A 20,212-nucleotide genomic window follows, 5' to 3' on the forward strand; every position below is an offset into this window, starting at 1 on the left:
TTTTCTAAATAGTAATATAATTATTTAGCAGAAACTTAATAAAAGGTATAAACACACGTACATCATCACTAGATTGCTTATAGGGTGGACAAAATAAGAACTGAGACAGATCGACCACAAGACCAGGAAACTCATGACCATGCATAATGCACTACACCCAAAGGACGATATTGACAGACTCTATGTGAAAAGGAAAGACGGCGGGAGAGGACTGGTCTGCATAGAAGACTGTGTCAAAGACTCAGAAAAAAAGAACTAGAAAAATGCATAATGCAAAACACTGAAAGGATAATTATGGCAGCGAGAGACACTGAAAAAAAATAGAAAACAGAGAGACAAATGACAAAACGAGAAAAGAAAAATAGGAAGAGAAACAACTCCACGGAAGATTTATAAGAATGACAAAAGATGACAAAAGATGAAAATAACGAAAACATCTGGACATGGATGCGAAAGGACATAATAGCCGAGAAACTAAATCTCTAATAACTGCAGCACAAGATAACTCGATAAGAACCAACCATATCAAAGCAAAGATCGATAAAACACAAGAAAACAGCAAATGCAGACTCTGTGGACAAAGAGACAAAATGATAAACCATATAGTAAATGAATGCAGCAAACTGGCCCAAAAGGAATACAAAAACAGGCACGGCCAAGTGGGGAGGGTGGTGCACTGGGAATTGTACAAACGGCTACAAGCATAAACCTGCAACAGTACTCGAAAATGAGAACCACAAAATCCTATGGGACATGGACATACAGACGAACAAACTCATCCAAACAAGAAGACCAGATGTCGTAATAATTAACAAAAAAGAAAAATTCTGTCGTAGATTTTGCTGTCCCCGCTAACCACAGAGCGAGTACGAAAGAAAAGGAGAAACGGAGCAAATACACAGAGCTAGCCAGAGAGTTTAAAGGGATTTGGATGAGGAAGAAAATCAAAATAATACCTATAATAGTAGGATCACTAGGAACAATTCCGAAAAACTTTGAAAAAAGAATGGGAGAAATTAGAATCAAGGAAAGGCTGCAAAAATACAACTGCTAACGATAATGAAAACGGCTGAAATATTAAGAAAACCCCTCGAATGCGGAGAATAATACAAGTATACAATATAATGAAGAAGCGTTACAGGGAATGAAGAACACTGAAGCTGCATATCTACAAGTTCTACACCCCCATCACGCATTCCCTCCCATTGTCTTATCACCATCCCCACTCCCCAAAAAAAAGTGATGCCAAAGAGCCGAGAAGGGTCAAGGGTGGTGGAAAAACCGAGGAGAGTGTGCTGACCAGACCTCCGCTGGACAAGCGCGAAGAGAACTTAGACTTTGGGGATGCTTAGTGCCACTCAAATTCCAGTATAGATCAATGGCCGCTGCTAGTGGGAAATCAATGGTAAGTGGCTGTTGCGATGACGCAAATTTATTTGCAAATGCTATCAAAGGAGGTGGAGATAGCTGAACATCGGGGAAACTTGTTGGCACTTAGCTTCCAGAGAACACCGCAGGTTTCCAATCAGATCTCTGATAACTTGTGTGAAAGCTCCACGTGAGCCAATAATAATAATAATAATAATAATAATAATAATAATAATAATAATAATAATAGTGACAAATTTATAGATTAACATTCTCAGCTAAATCCTCATTCCAAAATGAAATATTACTTTTATAAATGATTACTAGGGCTATGACAACAGAATATTCCTTTCGTTGTTTTCACTCTCGAGTATATATCCGACACAGACACAGTTAATCAATCGAGAACCATATCACCTCGTATAAAAACGTATAAGATATCAACAGGCACACACTCGAGAGTCAAAACAATGAAAAGAATATGCTGTTGTCCTAGCCCTTGTGAATACGTATGAAATTCTTAAAAGAATCTTAACGGAGAGAAAAGCAATCATTTTAGTATTTAGAGTGTAAGATCAGTTTCGAATATAAATTTCACGTAAAATAATCTGTAATTCTTTTTTCGGCTACCCCTCCCCCAAAATTATGATTAAAAAATATCTTAAAATATTAAGGGTTTTTTAAAACAAAATAAAATCGATTTTTATAAGTTATGGACACGTTTCGTACTACTGTTCTCATCTTGAGTGTTCCTATTTACTTGCCTCCCCTGGCGGGTAAAGTTAGACACAAGTTTTTTTTTTAATGTGGGAAAATATTCAGCTCCAAAAGAGGGGCACTCTGGGTCGGAACAAAAATTAAAATTACCTCAGTATAGAAGGATTTCTCCTTCATTGAACGAGGTGAGAATAGGTTAAGTGCAGCACCAGAACAGATACTACACTTTGTTAACGTTTCGGCTGATGTAACCCCCGACCGAAATTTCTATGCAAATTCTAGAGTCCAACAGAAAAAAAAAATCCCGACTTCGAGAACACAAAACAGAACAATTAGCATATTAATATTGTTTTTTAATTGGAGTGAGGGGTGGGGATTCTCTATTTAAAACAATATCTCCCGCAAGAACTGTTCTAAATTTTTTTTTCAATCGATATTTATTCAATAATTGCCCTTTTTCCTAGCTGGCCAAAATAGCCCATTTTCCGTTGCCCTTTCTTCCCTTGCCTTGCCCAATCAGCGAAATGATAAAACCACAAGTAATCGCTTTATTTTTCGTATTATCACCCGGACTTAGGGTTAGTAGTAGGCAGGTATCGTGCCCTTTATGATTTTTTGACAATGATATATTTTATACTACAGTTTTACCAGGAACATGAACATAGCCAAAATTAAAAACAAACAAAATCCGTTACATGTTATTAAAATACTCTCTGGTTCGCAAGAGGTGATCATTTTACGTTAAATTTATATGCGAAACTGTTTTTCAGATTGTTTACATGCAATGGAGAGTCGAATTTTTATTTTCGCAACCAAAAGTTATAATTGCGATTGGCGAAAAATGAAAACGGGAAAAAAAGACTCCGATAATTTCATGAGAATACAGTGTTTACATGAACCGTTTTACACGTGACTGTTAAAAAATTAAATAAATCATTACCTATAAACACTTAAAATTATAAAAAATAAATATAAAATAATTCATTTAGGAATTTAAAGTGTAGGATCAGTTTCACACATAAATGTAACGTAGAATAAGCCTCTTTTCCGAAATATTCTAGTGTGTTAGGGCAATTAACCAAAGACAATTTTTTTTTTCTGTTAGAGATAAATTATGTACTTTTATTTGGGGGATATCTACTTTTTTAAGCGATTACGCATGGTTTTACGACGTTGCTAATCGAACTTAAGTTAGTGAGGAACAATTGAATTAACATCCATAAAGAAATAGAATGGCTGAGAAATGATGATTATTTTTCGTTAAATTTATATTCGGAACTGAGCTTCCACTCTAAATACTAAAATGATAGCTTTTTTCCGTCAAGTTTTTCTTTCAGGGTTTCACACGTAATCACCTATAAGTAATATTTCATTTTGGAATGGAGGTTTAGCTGACAGTGTTAATCTACAAATATTATTATTATTATTATTATTATTATTATTATTATTATTATTATTATTATTATTATTATTTATTTATTTATTCAATGCATTTCGTTTTTCTTTTCTTTTATAGCAAAGCAAATCAATTTAATAACCCACCAATTTTTTTAAAATTTAAATAAAATTTTCACTTCATTCATAGAGAGAAGGTACTGAATAATTAACAAAGACCACACCCTCTCCATGTTAAAAATGGTTTTCTAAATAGCAACATTATTATTTAGAAATTCGTTCGTAACAAAGGGAATGGACATTATTAAATGTTTTGTTCTTACATTTTTTTCTCATTTTGCCTTCTAATCGTCGACTATTTTCAACTGTTTATGAAAACTTCCAAGTAGCATGTAGCATGTTGTACACTAACCACGAATGATACAATCTAGGTTTATTTTAAAATCAAAATAAAGCTTTTGTTGTCTTACAATTTTCAATCAATTACAAGGAAACATTTCAGAAAAAAATATATGCGTAAATTAGCGAGGCTTATGCAATAATTTTAAAATTTACAAGAAACGACAAATCTCTAATTAAATATTTATAAATTTTAAAAGAATCGGAATCGGAACCGAAAATCATATCGGAATCGGAAATTTACAACGGAATCGGTAATTGTATCGGAATCGGGAAAAAATTGAGAATTGTCCCATCACCAGCAATTATATTCATACAGATATTCAACATGATTTATACTTGCGTAACATTTGCATAAAAAACTTACAGTAAACACAAATCGCTTTCTATATATATTTATGTAAGCGTATTAATATATTTGTTTAAAAAATTGCCTACCAAATTCCTCTGTCAGTTTTTGGTTTACAGACATGAAACCTAATATATAAGGTATTCGAACCTATGCAAAGCTTTATATTTGGGTTTTAGCCGGGGAAAATCTGTGCAAATATGTGAAAATTAAAACAGTGGAATTTGCCAAGTGTAGGTCGAACGACGGCAATACGAATATGCATGCATAACGTAATAGCTATAGGGTCATGTTTTATTTTTAAGCCTTGCAACAAACATGTCTTCATAGATCAAGGCATAAAGTCAAGGGCAAAAGTAAATCGTAAGCTGAACGTTTTGGTTTCAATTCTCGATGGTAGCCTACGAGTCATTTTTTTTTTTTTTTTTTACTTTTTAAACAATTAAATCATTGTATGTTGGGTCCAATATAATATAATATAATAATAAATGCGAAATCTGCATAAATCAAAATATCATATTTAATTTTTCAAAGATTTTGCTTCGAAATGTGGAATCATCAATGGTACATGTGCGAGGAGTTAAAAAGATAACATATTTTGTATTTTCATAGCTTTGAATTATCTCCGAAAAACATTTGGCCATTTTCTCAGGCTTTGGGGGGAATAAAATAACGGAAGGAAAAAGATAAATAATTTTTTTTAAGACGCAGTTTTGTCGTATAAAATCAAGTTTCTACAAATCTACCTAATTCTTTGCTGTTTGTCCGATGTCATGGCGTCGACAATAAAGTTGCTTCTCTCCTTTTTGGTTCTCGCTCAATTCAGCTCGGCGCACAGAATTGAAATCATCACAACAACTCGGCCAGATGGAGTCTTTCCTGGTAAATAATACCATCAATTATTATTATTATTATTATTATTATTATTATTATTATTATTATTATTATTGTAGTTATTATTGTAGTTATTATTATTATTATCATTATTAATATTATTATTATTATTATTATTATTATTATTATTATTATTATTATTATTATTATTATTATTATTATTGTAGTTATTATTATTATTATTATTATTATTATTATTATTATTATTGTAGTTACTATCTATATATTAATATGCTTGTCCGTACGGTGTCACGTCATCATCATCGCAAACATTAATTAATGAAACGCGTCATCATCATCGCAAACATTAATTAATGTGAATTATCTCCCTTTATTGTTCACTCTTTATTAGTTAAAAAATCATTAACCCCTTTTATTTTCCAAAACTTCCCGAACAAAATATATATATATATATATATATATATATATATATATATATATATATATATATATATATATATATATATATATATATATATATATATATGAACTGTCTATTTATGGTTCTGGATTATTTTAAAGACAATTATGCATATAAGGTATCATTCCACAGTTTAAATAGTATAGTATTTTACTTACATTTTTAACGATGTCTTCTGTTTATTATTGTAGTGAATAGGGGACGCCTATTCTATTTTATTCAGTAATAAATATATTTTTTACATTTAACGTTATGAGTTCGTTTTTTTTTTTAATGTGCTACTTTATCTTTTTTTTTAATTTACTTTTGAGTGAGCCTTACATAACAAAAAATATGTTTCGAAATAAATGTTACAAAAGTCAAGAATTACTTTATTAAATAAATCACCAAAGTCACCATTCGCAAATACACTGAGTAACACAGAGTCAAAACATATTTTACGTCTTGTTCTGTTTTGTTTTTGTTTTACGGCATATCAGTCCTTTTTCGTGTTATTTAATGCCGAATCGAGTAATTTTGTAACATTTATACATCTTCATGTTGTTTACATAGTTATTATTTATGGTTTGTCTGTTTTATTTTGCTTCTTTTACAGGCATTCATCATCTTCTAATGCCCACCGACAGGGTATACATATTTAAATACTATAAAAAATGGACACAACAATTTTTCTTAATATGAAATAAAACACTTTGTTTCATTACTTACGATTTCATTTATTTAAAGAAGTATTTATTTCCTATTTAAAGATTTTCAGTATATTTTATTTAACTGAAGAAATATTTATTGTTCATACATATATTTTTTCCATTATTTTTATTACATTCGCTATTTAGGTGAAGGTTCAAAATAGTTAACCTTCTCCCCATAACCGTTTTTTTATGCAGTAAAATACTGTTTCAATAATTATGGTTTAAATAAATATTTATTCCTTATTTAAAGATTTTCAGTATAATTTATTTAACTGAAGAAATATTTATTGTTCATACATATATTTTTCCCTTATTTTTTTTTTTACATTGTTAGGTAAAGTTTCAGAATAGTTAACCCCCCTCCCCATATAAGAATGGCTTTCAGCATGATTCTTACAATAGTGTTATCAAAGTTTATTGATTTTTCTTATTTAACAAAAATTATAAAAACGATACAAGAACATTTTAAACATTTTTTTCATTAAATGGTTATTTAGGTGAAGGTTTAGAATAGTTAAGCCCTCTCTCCTTATTAAGAATGGCATTTTTATTATTTCAGTATGATGCTTACATTTTATTACATATTATTATTATTATTATTATTATTATTATTATTATTATTATTGTAGTTACTATCTATATATTAATATGCTTGTCCGTATGGTGTCACGTCATCATCATCGCAAACATTAATGAAGAAACGCGTCATCATCATCGCAAACATTAATTAATGTGAATTATCTCCCTTTATTGTTCACTCTTTATTAGTTAAAAAATCATTAACCCCTTTTATTTTCCAAAACTTCCCGAACAACAACAAAAAAATATATATATGAACTGTCTATTTATGGTTTTGAATTATTTTAAAGACAATTATTCATAGAAGGTATCGTTCCACAGTTTAAATAGTATAGTATTTTACATACATTTTTAACGATGTCTTCTGTTTATTATTGTAGTGAATGCGGAACGCTTATTCTATTTTGTTCAGTAATAAATATATTTTTTACATTTTACGTTACGAGTCCGTTTTTTTTTTCTGTGCTACTTTATCTTTTTTTTATTTACTTTTGAGTAAGCCTTACATAACAAAAAATATGTTTCGAAATAAATGTTACAAAAGTCAAGAATTACTTTATTAAATAAATCACCAAAGTCACCATTCGCAAATACACTGAGTAACACAGAGTCAAAACATATTTTACGTCTTGTTCTGTTTTGTTTTTGTTTTACGGCATATCAGTCCTTTTTCGTGTTATTTAATGCCGAATCGAGTAATTTTGTAACATTTATACATCTTCATGTTGTTTACATAGTTATTATTTATGGTTTGTCTGTTTTATTTTGCTTCTTTTACAGGCATTCATCATCTTCTAATGCCCACCGACAGGGTATACATATTTAAATACTATAAAAAATGGACACAACAATTTTTCTTAATATGAAATAAAACACTTTGTTTCATTACTTACGATTTCATTTATTTAAAGAAATATTTATTTCCTATTTAAAGATTTTCAGTATATTTTATTTAACTGAAGAAATATTTATTGTTCATACATATATTTTTTCCATTATTTTTATTACATTCGCTATTTAGGTGAAGGTTCAAAATAGTTAACCTTCTCCCCATAACCGTTTTTTTTATGCAGTAAAATACTGTTTCAATAATTATGGTTTAAATAAATATTTATTCCTTATTTAAAGATTTTCAGTATAATTTATTTAACTGAAGAAATATTTATTGTTCATACATATATTTTTCCCTTATTTTTTTTTTTACATTGTTAGGTAAAGTTTCAGAATAGTTAACCCCCCTCCCCATATAAGAATGGCTTTCAGCATGATTCTTACAATAGTGTTATCAAAGTTTATTGATTTTTCTTATTTAACAAAAATTATAAAAACGATACAAGAACATTTTAAACATTTTTTTCATTAAATGGTTATTTAGGTGAAGGTTTAGAATAGTTAAGCCCTCTCTCCTTATTAAGAATGGCATTTTTATTATTTCAGTATGATGCTTACATTTTATTACATATTATTATTATTATTATTATTATTATTATTATTATTATTATTATTATTATTGTAGTTACTATCTATATATTAATATGCTTGTCCGTATGAAGTCACGTCATCATCATCGCAAACATTAATGAAGAAACGCGTCATCATCATCGCAAACATTAATTAATGTGAATTATCTCCCTTTATTGTTCACTCTTTATTAGTTAAAAAATCATTAACCCCTTTTATTTTCCAAAACTTCCCGAACAACAACAAAAAAATATATATATGAACTGTCTATTTATGGTTTTGAATTATTTTAAAGACAATTATTCATAGAAGGTATCGTTCCACAGTTTAAATAGTATAGTATTTTACATACATTTTTAACGATGTCTTCTGTTTATTATTGTAGTGAATGCGGAACGCTTATTCTATTTTGTTCAGTAATAAATATATTTTTTACATTTTACGTTACGAGTCCGTTTTTTTTTTTCTGTGCTACTTTATCTTTTTTTTATTTACTTTTGAGTAAGCCTTACATAACAAAAAATATGTTTCGAAATAAATGTTACAAAAGTCAAGAATTACTTTGATTAATAAATCACCAAAGTCACCATTCGCAAATACACTGAGTAACACAGAGTCAAAACATATTTTACGTCTTGTTCTGTTTTGTTTTTGTTTTACGGCATATAAATCCTTTTTCGTGTTATTTAATGCCGAATCGAGTAATTTTGTAACATTTATACATCTTTATGTTGTTTACATAGTTATTATTTATGGTTTGTCTGTTTTATTTTGCTTCTTTTACAGGCATTCATCATCTTCTAATGCCCACCGACAGGGCATACATATTTAAATACTATAAAAAATGGACACAACAATTTTTTTTAATATGAAATAAAACACTTTGTTTCATTACTTACGATTTCATTTATTTAAAGAAATATTTATTTCCTATTTAAAGATTTTCAGTATATTTTATTTAACTGAAGAAATATTTATTGTTCATACATATATTTTTTCCATTATTTTTATTACATTATTAGGTGAAGTTTCAGAATAGTTAACCCCCTTCCCCATATTAAGAATGGCTTTCGGCATGATTCTTACAATAACGGTATCAAAGTTTTTTATTTTTTATTTTAAAACAAATTATAAAAAAAAGATACAAGACCAATAATTTTTCTTTTCATTAAATCGCTATTTAGGTGAAGGTTCAAAATAGTTAACCCTTCTCCCCATAACCGTTTTTTATGCAGTAAAATACTGTTTCAATAATTATGGTTTAAAGAAATATTTTTTCCTTATTTAAAGATTTTACAGTATAATTTATTTAACTGAAGAAATATTTATTATTCATACATATATTTTCCCTTATTTTTTTTTTTACATTGTTAGGTAAAGTTTCAGAATAGTTAACCCCCCTCCCCATATTAAGAATGGCTTTCAGCATGATTCTTACAATAGTGTTATCAAAGTTTATTGATTTTTCTTATTTAACAAAAATTATAAAAAAAGATACAAGAACATTTTAAACATTTTTTTCATTAAATGGTTATTTTGGTGAAGGTTTAGAATAGTTAAGCCCTCTCCCCTTATTAAGAATGGCATTTTTATTATTTCAGTATGATGCTTACATTTTTCTTAATATAAAAAAAAAAGATACAAGAAAATGTTAAGCTTTTTTTTTTAATTAAAATGTTAGGTCAAAGTTCGGAATAACTTACTTTATAGCCAATTAGCCAGCTGTATTAAAATGTTTTAGCATTTAATACCTAATAAGGTTTTCACTTCAATTGTCACAGCAGACGATATCGATTCAAAGGAGGTAATTCGTCAACAATTGTTTTAGCCGAATTTTACGGTAAAGTGTAGTGGACTGGTGGATATATTATACATATCCCCCATTTTGTATTTATTTGCTTCCCCACTGAGAAAATTAGGCACAAGGCCGTTTTTTAATGTGGAGAGAGAGGGAGGGGGAAATGGGGACCAGCTCCCGATGGGTGGGAAATGGGAGTTTGATAGGAACTGTTGTATGAAGGGTTACCCCTACATTGACCAAGGTAGATATGTGGGGTTATCCCCACATATGGTCTTTGCTTGCAGTATCTGTTGGAACAGATATTACACTTTGATCTTGTCGCCCGGGCCGCAAAGAGCGGGGGCCAGTGTATTTACATATCCCCCAGTTATTCATTTGATAAAAGCAATATTTAATGAGCATGGTTCTTCTTGCCAGGTGATCCTCCAATAGACAATATGACTCGAAATACAAACGGGCCTAATATTGAATTGTTAAACAAATAGGTCTTTAATACTATAATCAAGGCTGTCATGGCAACTGAAAAAGAAGCCCCACACAACAATTGCTTCTATTTAGATGCCCCAGCCGGATCAGGAAAAACCTTTTTATTCAACATGTGATATGATTACTTCACCTCCAGCAGTACTGTAACCGCCTCTGCGACATTGCTGCAATGCTACTAACTTCAGGGAAAACACTCCACAGTATATTCAAACTACCTGTACCTCTGACAGAAACCAGTGTCTGTAACGTTTCTCCTGTATCAGAGCTTGCTTCTTTTTTGAGAAAGGTAAAGGTATTCATCATAGACGAAGCCTCTATGATACCTAATCATGCACTGCTTGCTATAGATAGATGTTTACAAGATATAATGGGTAACGATAAAATATTTGGTGGAAAATTCCTCATACTTGGAGGTGACTTCAGGCAAATTTTGCCAGTAGTGCCACATGGATCACCTACATCTATTATAGACACCTGTCTTAAAAGATGCCCATTGTGGCATCATTTCAGTCAATTACAACTAACACAAAACGTCAGAACTAACATAAATGAACAGGAGTTTTCTAGATGGCTCCTTCATCTTTGTAATGGTACACTAACGAGCAGTCTTAATGACGTTCCTGTAGATGCCATAGATGTTCCTGATGATTCTAATCTCAGAAATATTTGATTGCAGCCCTCAAGAAATGGAAAATAGAATCATCATGACTCAAAAAAATACAGAATGTTTAACAGTAAATGTAGAAATTCTAAATAATCTTCCCGGAGGCATAAATACATATTTAAGTACAGATTACATCTCCGATGATGATGCTGAACTTAAAAATTATCCTATCGAGTTCATGAATTCATTAACTCCATCTGGAATGTCACCTCACCGACTTAATGTGAAAATAGGGGCAATAGTAATGCGACTGCGAAATTTATCCATAAATCAAGGACTTTATAATGGAACTAGGATGAAAATAAAAGAATGTCATCAAAACAGCATCATTGCTATTTTAATTAATGGATCTAATAGAGGTTCCACAGTTATCATTCCAAGAATTAAGTTAAAGCCAAGTGATACAAATGTTCCGTTTGCATTTCATTGGATACAGTTTGCAATACAATTAGCATATTCACTGACCACCAATAAAGCACAAGGCCAAACTTTGGATAAGGTTGGTATATATCTTCAACAACCTGTATTTTCTCATGGTCAACTGTATGTGGCATGTTCAAGAGCTCGATCTAAGCACAGTGTGAAATTTAAGATAATGCAACTGCAGAGAAATGATAATCAGGGAAGAAAGCGTGGTGTAACATATACTAAGAATATTGTTTACCGTGAAGTGTTATGAAAACAATCAGGAACAGCTATGGAATCTAAAAATTAACTTGGATGTAAATATGATTTTGGAAAAAAAAATTTTTTAATTGCTTTCCTTATATTTAAAATTCATAATTTGATGAAAAAGTAGTGTACAGTCTGTTTAACTTTACTTAATTATATAACATTGACATAAATTTGATAGATACAACCTACCTCACATCATTTTGATTATCGAAAAATCAAAATTTAACTGTACTTCGTAAGATTTACAGAAACACTTCATTTTATATGCATGTAATACACAAGAATCTGAATATTATAACAGATTACAATGTTTTTATGGAAAAAACTTTTGTACAGAAAATTCAAAGTGTTCTATTTATATTATCAGGAAGTTGTGATGCATTAATTGAAATCTATATCAATAATTCGACTTAAAAAATATTTGTGAATTTCCAAATCTTCATTGAATAAAATTCAAAATAAATAGAAAAGTCTATTGCATATGTAAAAGTTGATGGTTGCTTATTTAACTTCATTAAAAGCTATCAAAGTCAACCAAGAGCTGCTCAATATTCTGGCCTAATGGATCATTTAGCAAGGAATGAAGATGGCGATTCTGGTATACCAGTTATTCTACCATTTTCATTTACAGGAAGTCCTAGGAATCTTCAACAACTGTATCAAGATTCAATGGCAGTTTTCTGTAAATATGGAAAGCCAGACCTATTCCTTACCTATACATGTAATCCAAGATGTCCTGAAATACTAAACAACTTGGGGTCATCAGAACTTTCACAAAATCGATGTCAACAATGTCACAGTTTTTTTTTTAAATTCACAGTCTGACTCCCCAGAACCTGCTGACTGACCACTATTCTCACTCCAAGCAGCTGATCGACGTCCCTGACACCGGCTCAATCATCACCAGCACTTCCTGACAATATCAACAGCATCAGTTACGATCGCATTGACCTTCAATAAAAGTTTAAACTAAAGTTATTTGTTCTACTTGCTTCCATACGTTCATTTTTGTAATATAACAATAAGGAATTTCTTACTGATGTGTTTTGAAAGATTTTAACTACCGTGGAATTTCCACGGGTCCTGCTACTTATTATTATTATTATTATTATTATTATTATTATTATTATTATTATTATTCTAGTTGTTATTATTGTACTTGTTATTATTATTGTTGTTGTTGTTATTATTATTATTGTAGTTGTTATTATTATTATTGTTGTTGTTATTATTATTATTATTATTATTATTATTATAGTTATTATTATTATCATTATTATTATCATTATTATTATTATTGTAATTGTTATTATTATTATTGTACTTGTTATTATTATTATTGTTGTTGTTATTATTATTATTATTATTGTTGTTATTATTACTGATTTTGTTTTGTTGTTATTATTATTATTATTATTATTATTATTATTATTATTATTGGCTCACAAGAAGCTTTCACACAGGTCATCAAATATCTCTCCTTAAAAACAGCCTGTGGTGTTCCCTGGAAGCTGAGTAACAACAAGTCTTCTCAGATTTCCAGTACTCTTCCCCTCGTTCGAAAACATTTTTGAAAAGCTGCTTACCATTGAGTTCTCGTTGGCATCAGCTATATGCACAGGTGTGGTGAGACAAAGGTGCCATGACGACCAAACAATTGGAACATAATCGTCCGAATTTGGTCGTCATTGGCAAGGTCTCAAAAAAGTGGCAAACTGTAGACTTCTCAGTACCCTGGGACAAGGATATAAGAGAGAAAGAGAATGAGAAGTGGGGCAATTATGCGATAAAGGAGAGTTGATGTTAAAATAAATCAAATTAGATCTAAACGAAAAGCAAAGTAACATGGAGTGATTGCCTTGGTTGGTATCTATAGTAAGTTGAAACTTTAATGATTGTATTATATTTAATTGTATTGTATTTAATAATTGTATTATATATATATATATATATATATATATATATATATATATATATATATATATATATATACGAATAAGAAAATTATTGATAACAAACCTTTCAACCCCATTTTATTTTATTTTATTTTTATTTTTAATTTTATTTTCATTTTATCTTACTTTGTTTATCAACATCAAAAAATTAACTATTTTCCTTTATATTTTAAATATTTTCCAGATACATCTGCCTTACTTACAAAAATGCTAGGTTTATTTTTAGTGTCTTTAAAAAAAAACAATATTTTTGCTGACGAGGAGACTTTCTTTACAAAAAATTATATGATAAAATTATTGTCCAAGACTTATTGTCTATCTCAATAAAAACATCGTTTTCGAAACGATCTTACAATTTATTGATTTTGTTTGTTCTTCCTTATGAAACCGATTTTTAATTTTTAATTTTAATTATAAATTATCAATCATCTTAATATATATATATATATATATACATACACACACACACATATATATATATATATATATGTGTGTGTGTGTGTGTGTGTGTGTGTGTGTGTGTGTGTGTGTGTGTGTGAGAGATGGTAATTTCCATCCCAATTTTCGTATTTTGTAATCATGCCATAAGAATTTATTTTCTTTTAAAAATTGGTAAGTGCTTTTTTCTTCTGATAAAATAAACTTATTGATTGATGTTATAATTAAATGAATGATTTTGCGCTACCAAACAGTCAAGAATTGTGCATGTCAAACATACTTAAAAGAAATAAATGTTAAAATGGTCAACATCTTGATATTTAGAATATAGAATTTTGTCATTTATTTGTTATAAGCTCTGTAATTACATTGAGATTCGTTAATTGAAGACTTAGTATAAATAAGAAGGTGAAATATAATTGAATGAACATATTTCCACATAAATATGTATGTATGTATGTGTGTGTATATGTGTATGCATATGTATATATTACATTTAAGTATGTTTATTTGTTTAAATATTTGTACGTAAGGTGTCCTAATGTTGACTTGATTAAGTTTAATTTAATTTCATTTAACGAGAATAAATATGTAGTGGACACCTTTCGTGAAAATTCCAATTTTTTGTAAAGTTTTAACTGTTAACTATTAGACATCAATTAATTAATATTTTTCGAAGTTCAATTACTTTGGGGTACTTTGAAGGGATTTTATGGAACATGGGTACAAAATTCAAATATACCGAGTGCGATTTATTGAGAAAACCAGAAGAAGATTTACTAACACACACACACACACACACACACACACACACACACACACGCACACACACACACATACCCACACTGGGTAACATCCACTAAATTTTTATTGTGTTTATATAAAAAGTATTCAATAATAAATAGATCCATGTATATACTAGAAGATGTACACGAAGTTGCCCGGTATTAAAATTAATTTTAGATTCCTTAAAAAATGAAGTTAAAAAAGGAACGTTAAGAAACAGAGAAATGTGCATATAAGTATTATATATATTTTTCTAAACAGTTCTCTTGTTAGTAAAACCAAAATATTCGAGCTGAAATCGAAACCAAAACCTAAAGACTGAGTCAAGTACAGTAACCATTAAACAAGCTAGACACGATCTTTAAAACGTGTTTTCCAATCTCATGAAACAGTTAATAAACACATAAAAATCCGATGACCCCCCCCCACCCACCCAAGTACCAAATTTTCAGTTTTTACCCCTTAGTAGCATCTTTCCGGATGAAAACCGATTAAAACGTTTTGCACGTGTCTGAATATACTATATGCGAAATTTCATGTCTGTAAATCAAAAGTTCGTTGAATATATAGGTTGAGAAGTGTCCTCACAACACATTCTCAGTTTTATAGATATATAGATTTATAATTAATCTTTTCTTTTCTTTTTTTTCTTGTAGAATTCGACTGCAACAAGCCAGCTGATATTGTCTTCATCTTGGACGGTTCTCGAATAATAGCATGGAAAGATTTCTCGAAACAAATTGATTTTGTGAAGCGTTTCATAGACGATATTGATGTCTCGAAAGATATCGTTCGGGTGGGAGTAGCGACCATATCAACCGAGTTACGCGTCGATTTCTCTCTGAACTCCTACGAAAGGAAAGGGGAAATCAAGGCAGCCTTGACAAACATCACTGACCCGAAGGGCAGATCGCACACGTGGCTTGCATTGGAGTATCTCCGCACGAAGGCTTTCCGCGCGGAGAATGGAGGTAGAATCGGGGTGCCGCAGATCGCTATTATTCTGACCGACAACTTGTCGGGAAACAGGGAAAAGACCGTGTCTGAAGCCAGGCTTCTGCATCAGGAGCAAATCCGGGTGTACGTGATTGCTGTTGATCATTTTAATATAAAAGAACTCCAAGAAATTGCGTCCAAACCTGACAACGTCTATATTAGTTCTGATATGGAAGCCTTAAAGGATTTAGAAGCTCCTTTGAGGGAAAACATATGCAAAACTGGTAAGATGTTTCTGATTTTTTTAGATAAGAATTGGTTATTTGTATTATTTGGATTCATCGGACTATTTTTCTCATCTTGAGTGTGATTTTCACAACGCTTCGATTGATGTAACCTTCGACCTTCTTCAGGTGTATTTTGCCGAACTCGGGAATGTTTCTGTCGAACTCGGGAATTTGGATGGAATTTCGAACAGAAGCCTTAATTTAATTAACGGGGGGGGGGAATCTCATTCTGGTAGTCATGACTGGTTAGTCCTCAGCAATTCGTAAAACAGTACAATTGCGAATTATTTAGAATCTCTATCCAGTCATGGCTGACGGAACAAGAACATGCTATCCCCGTGCAGTAAATAAAGAGTTCCGTTCAAAATTCCATCCAAATTCCCGAGTTTGACATTGTTACTGTAGTTTTCTTTATGTTTCATGTTCCACCTTTTGTATTTAGTTTCTCTTTTCTTCAGATTCACCTTGTGATCAATAAGGATAAGAAAATTTATTGTTTAATAAGTTTGTCCTTCCATGATTTTATCTAGTCGGATTTCCCAGATGATGTTTTTTCATTTTCCAAATGTGTTCAAGTTACAAATACTCGCAGTGGGTTACCTTTTCGGTCCAATCATGTCAGTTTTTATAGGAGGGGGGGGGGCAGACTAATGCTTAATATTAGGTTGGGATGAAAGTAATGCAAAACGTGACTTACACAAACGATGGCGCATCTGTCTATCCTGTTGGGTGACAGAATCAAGGAGAGAAATAGAGAGGAAAACTCTTTTGTTGGTAGACGGTTACTTAATATACATATGGCATTAATTTGCATATCAGGACAATGACGGCTGTGAAAAGGGTGAATGGGAAGGTACAGAGGAGGTTTTGAACAGCTGAGAGAGAGAGAGAGGGGGGGTGGAGAACAGACGATGAAGATTACAGTTGTCGTCAGGGGTTGGCAAGAAGGAGTTCGAACAAATATTTATTATTTTTTTTATTTTCACTCAAAGGTTTACCGTTTTCCTGGGTATTCTTTCCTCTATTGGATTTTATATTGTTTTGTGCGGCTGTCTCTAGAAATTGATCATAGGCTATCTGTATCTTCTTTTCTCAGTCTTCCAGCATTTTCCGCAAGATTCTGGCGGTTCCCTATAAAGCAATCTGCTGAAATATTCAATGATTCCCAATCTTCTTACTCCACTTCCACAATCTTTCTAGCTCTCTTTTCAAGTCTTGGTACTTTTCGACCTTCTCGTTTTTGTGTTTTCTTTCCTCCAGATTCACATCACCTGGCACTGCTATATCAATCATTATTGTTTTGTGTTGCTTTTTATTCCAACAAGACTAATTCTGGTCTCTTTGTTTCAATCACGTGATCACATTGGGTATTCATATGCTACAATAATTTCACATTATAACTCTCCGCCATCCCTTCTGGAACGTTCTAGTACCATTTGTCACTGCATTGCAACCCTTTTTTCTTGCATATATCCTAATGAACCTTTCTCGCAATACTGTCATGTCGTCACTTGTATTCCTTTATTATTATTATTATTATTATTATTATTATTATTATTATAAATGTTGTTATTATTATTATTAATGTTATTATTATTATTATTATTATTATTAATGTTGTTGTTATTATTATTATTATTATTATTATTGTTATTAATGTTATTATTATTATTATTATTATTATTATTATTATTATTATTATTATTAGTGTGTGGTACCACTCCGTTGGATGTCATCTTTGTGTTGGACCAGTCGACAAACCTTTGGAATGGTGACATCGAGTACCAGTACGAATTTGTTGACAGATTCATCAAAGACAGCTTGATCGGTCCAAAGCACACGCAGGTCGGCTTAGTCACCTTCAATACTAACGTCACGAATCGTTTCTACCTAAACCAACATCAGAGAATGGTAGATATGCTGGACGCCATCAAAGGCATGAAACGAAACTACGGGGAGTCGTACACTGATCGGGCGCTGCGCTTCATCAGCGACCAAGGGTTCAGCGAGGATCACGGGGCCCGAAAAGAGGTGCCACATGTCGTTATTCTTATCACGGATGGCCAGTCGTCGTCGCCAATAGAAACAAGAAAGGCTGCTGACGAATTACAGAAATCTGGGACGACTGTGTTCGTAATTGGCGTCGGTTCCGGCGTCGATGTGAACGAACTGCAAATAATTGCTGGCAGCAGAGCGCGGTTGTTTCAGATTTTGTCTTTTCAGGCTCTTAAAAGCGTGGAATCACCTATCTTCGCTAGGATCTGCACTCTACGACATACAACAACTCGATTATGAACAATTAACTGTAGACATTGGCTTAACAACGGATTTAACTGTCCTTTGTTTAGAGTTTTCCCGCACTTTCCAAAATTGACTTTCGATAAACACTTTTTGGCGTTAGGGTTTATATTTTGCATCTCACTAATACAGTTTTTTTTTTTCCAGGGAGAAAAAGAGAAGAGGGAGAGAAAAAAAAGGGAGAGATAAAGATAGAGTGTGGGTATGGTCGTGTGTGTGTGTGTGTGTGTGTGTGTGTGTGTGTGTGTGTGTGTGTGTGTGTGTGTGTGTTTTATGAAATTTTCCAAACACGTGATGTCGATTTATTATCAAGTTAAAATCACGTTACGTTAAACTGTGTTTGTCGATTGTTGTGCATCTTTTTAAAATATGTAGAAAATCTACGTGGGTCAGTCCAAAAGTAAAGCCTCCTATCTTTTGATAAAAAAATATGAATAGCTACGAAAGCGGGAATAGTACCAGTCAAACTAGCGACCTTTTCTTCTCCAAAATTTATTTTTCTACGCAGTTATCACTATCTTCAAGGCACTTTTGCCGACGATTAAATGGTGGCTGTGCATGGGCGTCAGGAGCGCGCTGTGTCACTCACATTCTAGTCGTGAATCTGAAATCAACGAACGAATCTCCCAACTATGCTAACACCAATTACGTCGGTTTCGTAGTAAATGCTCAACAAGTGTCGATGAATGTTGATCGATTCCAATTTTTTTATTTATTTATTTATTTGCATGGAAGAATTCTGTGACACATCTCCACTTCCGACGGGTTACTTCGTTAATATCTGCAACAGATAGATGAATCATTTCAAGGGAAGAATGCATAAGTTCAGTCATCATAACAATGCAATTTGCAATGCCCCCCTAATCAATTCGGGCGAAGTGAAAAAAATAGGAGGAATTACATTTGGAACGCTCCTCGTATCTTAAAGAAATAAAAAAAGCAATTGAAACATTTACACTGTTTATCTTTCTTTTCTGTTTTGTTTTTCTTCTTTTCAATCTTTATTTCTTTTAACTTCTTTTTCTCCTCCTATATCTTATTATTATCCTTTCGTCAAATCATGTTTCAAGCATTGCGTTGCCTTCATTCCTTCTCCCTTCATTCTTTTTCTCCTCTTCTTCCGACACCTCTTCATTCATATCCCCCTCTTACTTATCCCCTTCACTCCTTTCTTCCGCTTTTTTGTCTCTCCTTTGCTATGGTTTTACATAAGTTTTACCCATTTACCGGTTACTCCTCACCAGGACTAAATGTAACACAATGTCGAATACTTTACTGTTGGATGTGTCCATTCTTTGAACATAATAACGGGGTTCAGTTTTAGATAGGTTTTATGTGTGAGTGCACAAAACCCCTAATAAAATATTAATTCCAACACAAAAAGATTGTATGATTAACCAACACCTTTTTTTTTTTTAATAAAACAACGCAGGGGTTTATTTTGACAGAAGAGTGACTGTGTCCGAGCTGAATAAAAGAAAAGGAATAGAAAGTTCTAAGATGTTCTCGTGTCGGCAGGTGGAAACATGAAGTGTCCTCAGGTTGTTCAACGGAAGCAGTCGTGCCCTGGGGGGATGGGGGGTCAGTGAACCGAGGGTGAGAGGAGAGAGG

General features: G+C 31.6%; 1 protein-coding gene across 1 annotated transcript in view; it reads left to right on the plus strand.

Annotated features, from left to right (window-relative positions):
* The window catches only part of LOC145297933 (collagen alpha-6(VI) chain-like), a 35,378-nt gene extending 15,824 nt beyond the window's left edge, over positions 1-19,554 (plus strand). The window contains exons 4-6 of the mRNA XM_080144274.1: positions 4,960-5,110; positions 15,737-16,300; positions 18,012-19,554. Of these exons, the coding sequence (XP_080000400.1) occupies positions 4,960-5,110; positions 15,737-16,300; positions 18,012-18,598 (1,302 nt within the window). The 3' untranslated portion in view covers positions 18,599-19,554. The remainder of the gene's footprint in view (positions 1-4,959; positions 5,111-15,736; positions 16,301-18,011) is intronic.
* Positions 19,555-20,212: the final 658 nt, after the last annotated feature.

This window comes from Euprymna scolopes, chromosome 18, assembly GCF_053919585.1.
Source record: "Euprymna scolopes isolate OS-2025 chromosome 18, ASM5391958v1, whole genome shotgun sequence".
NCBI classification, from domain to species: domain Eukaryota; kingdom Metazoa; phylum Mollusca; class Cephalopoda; order Sepiida; family Sepiolidae; genus Euprymna; species Euprymna scolopes.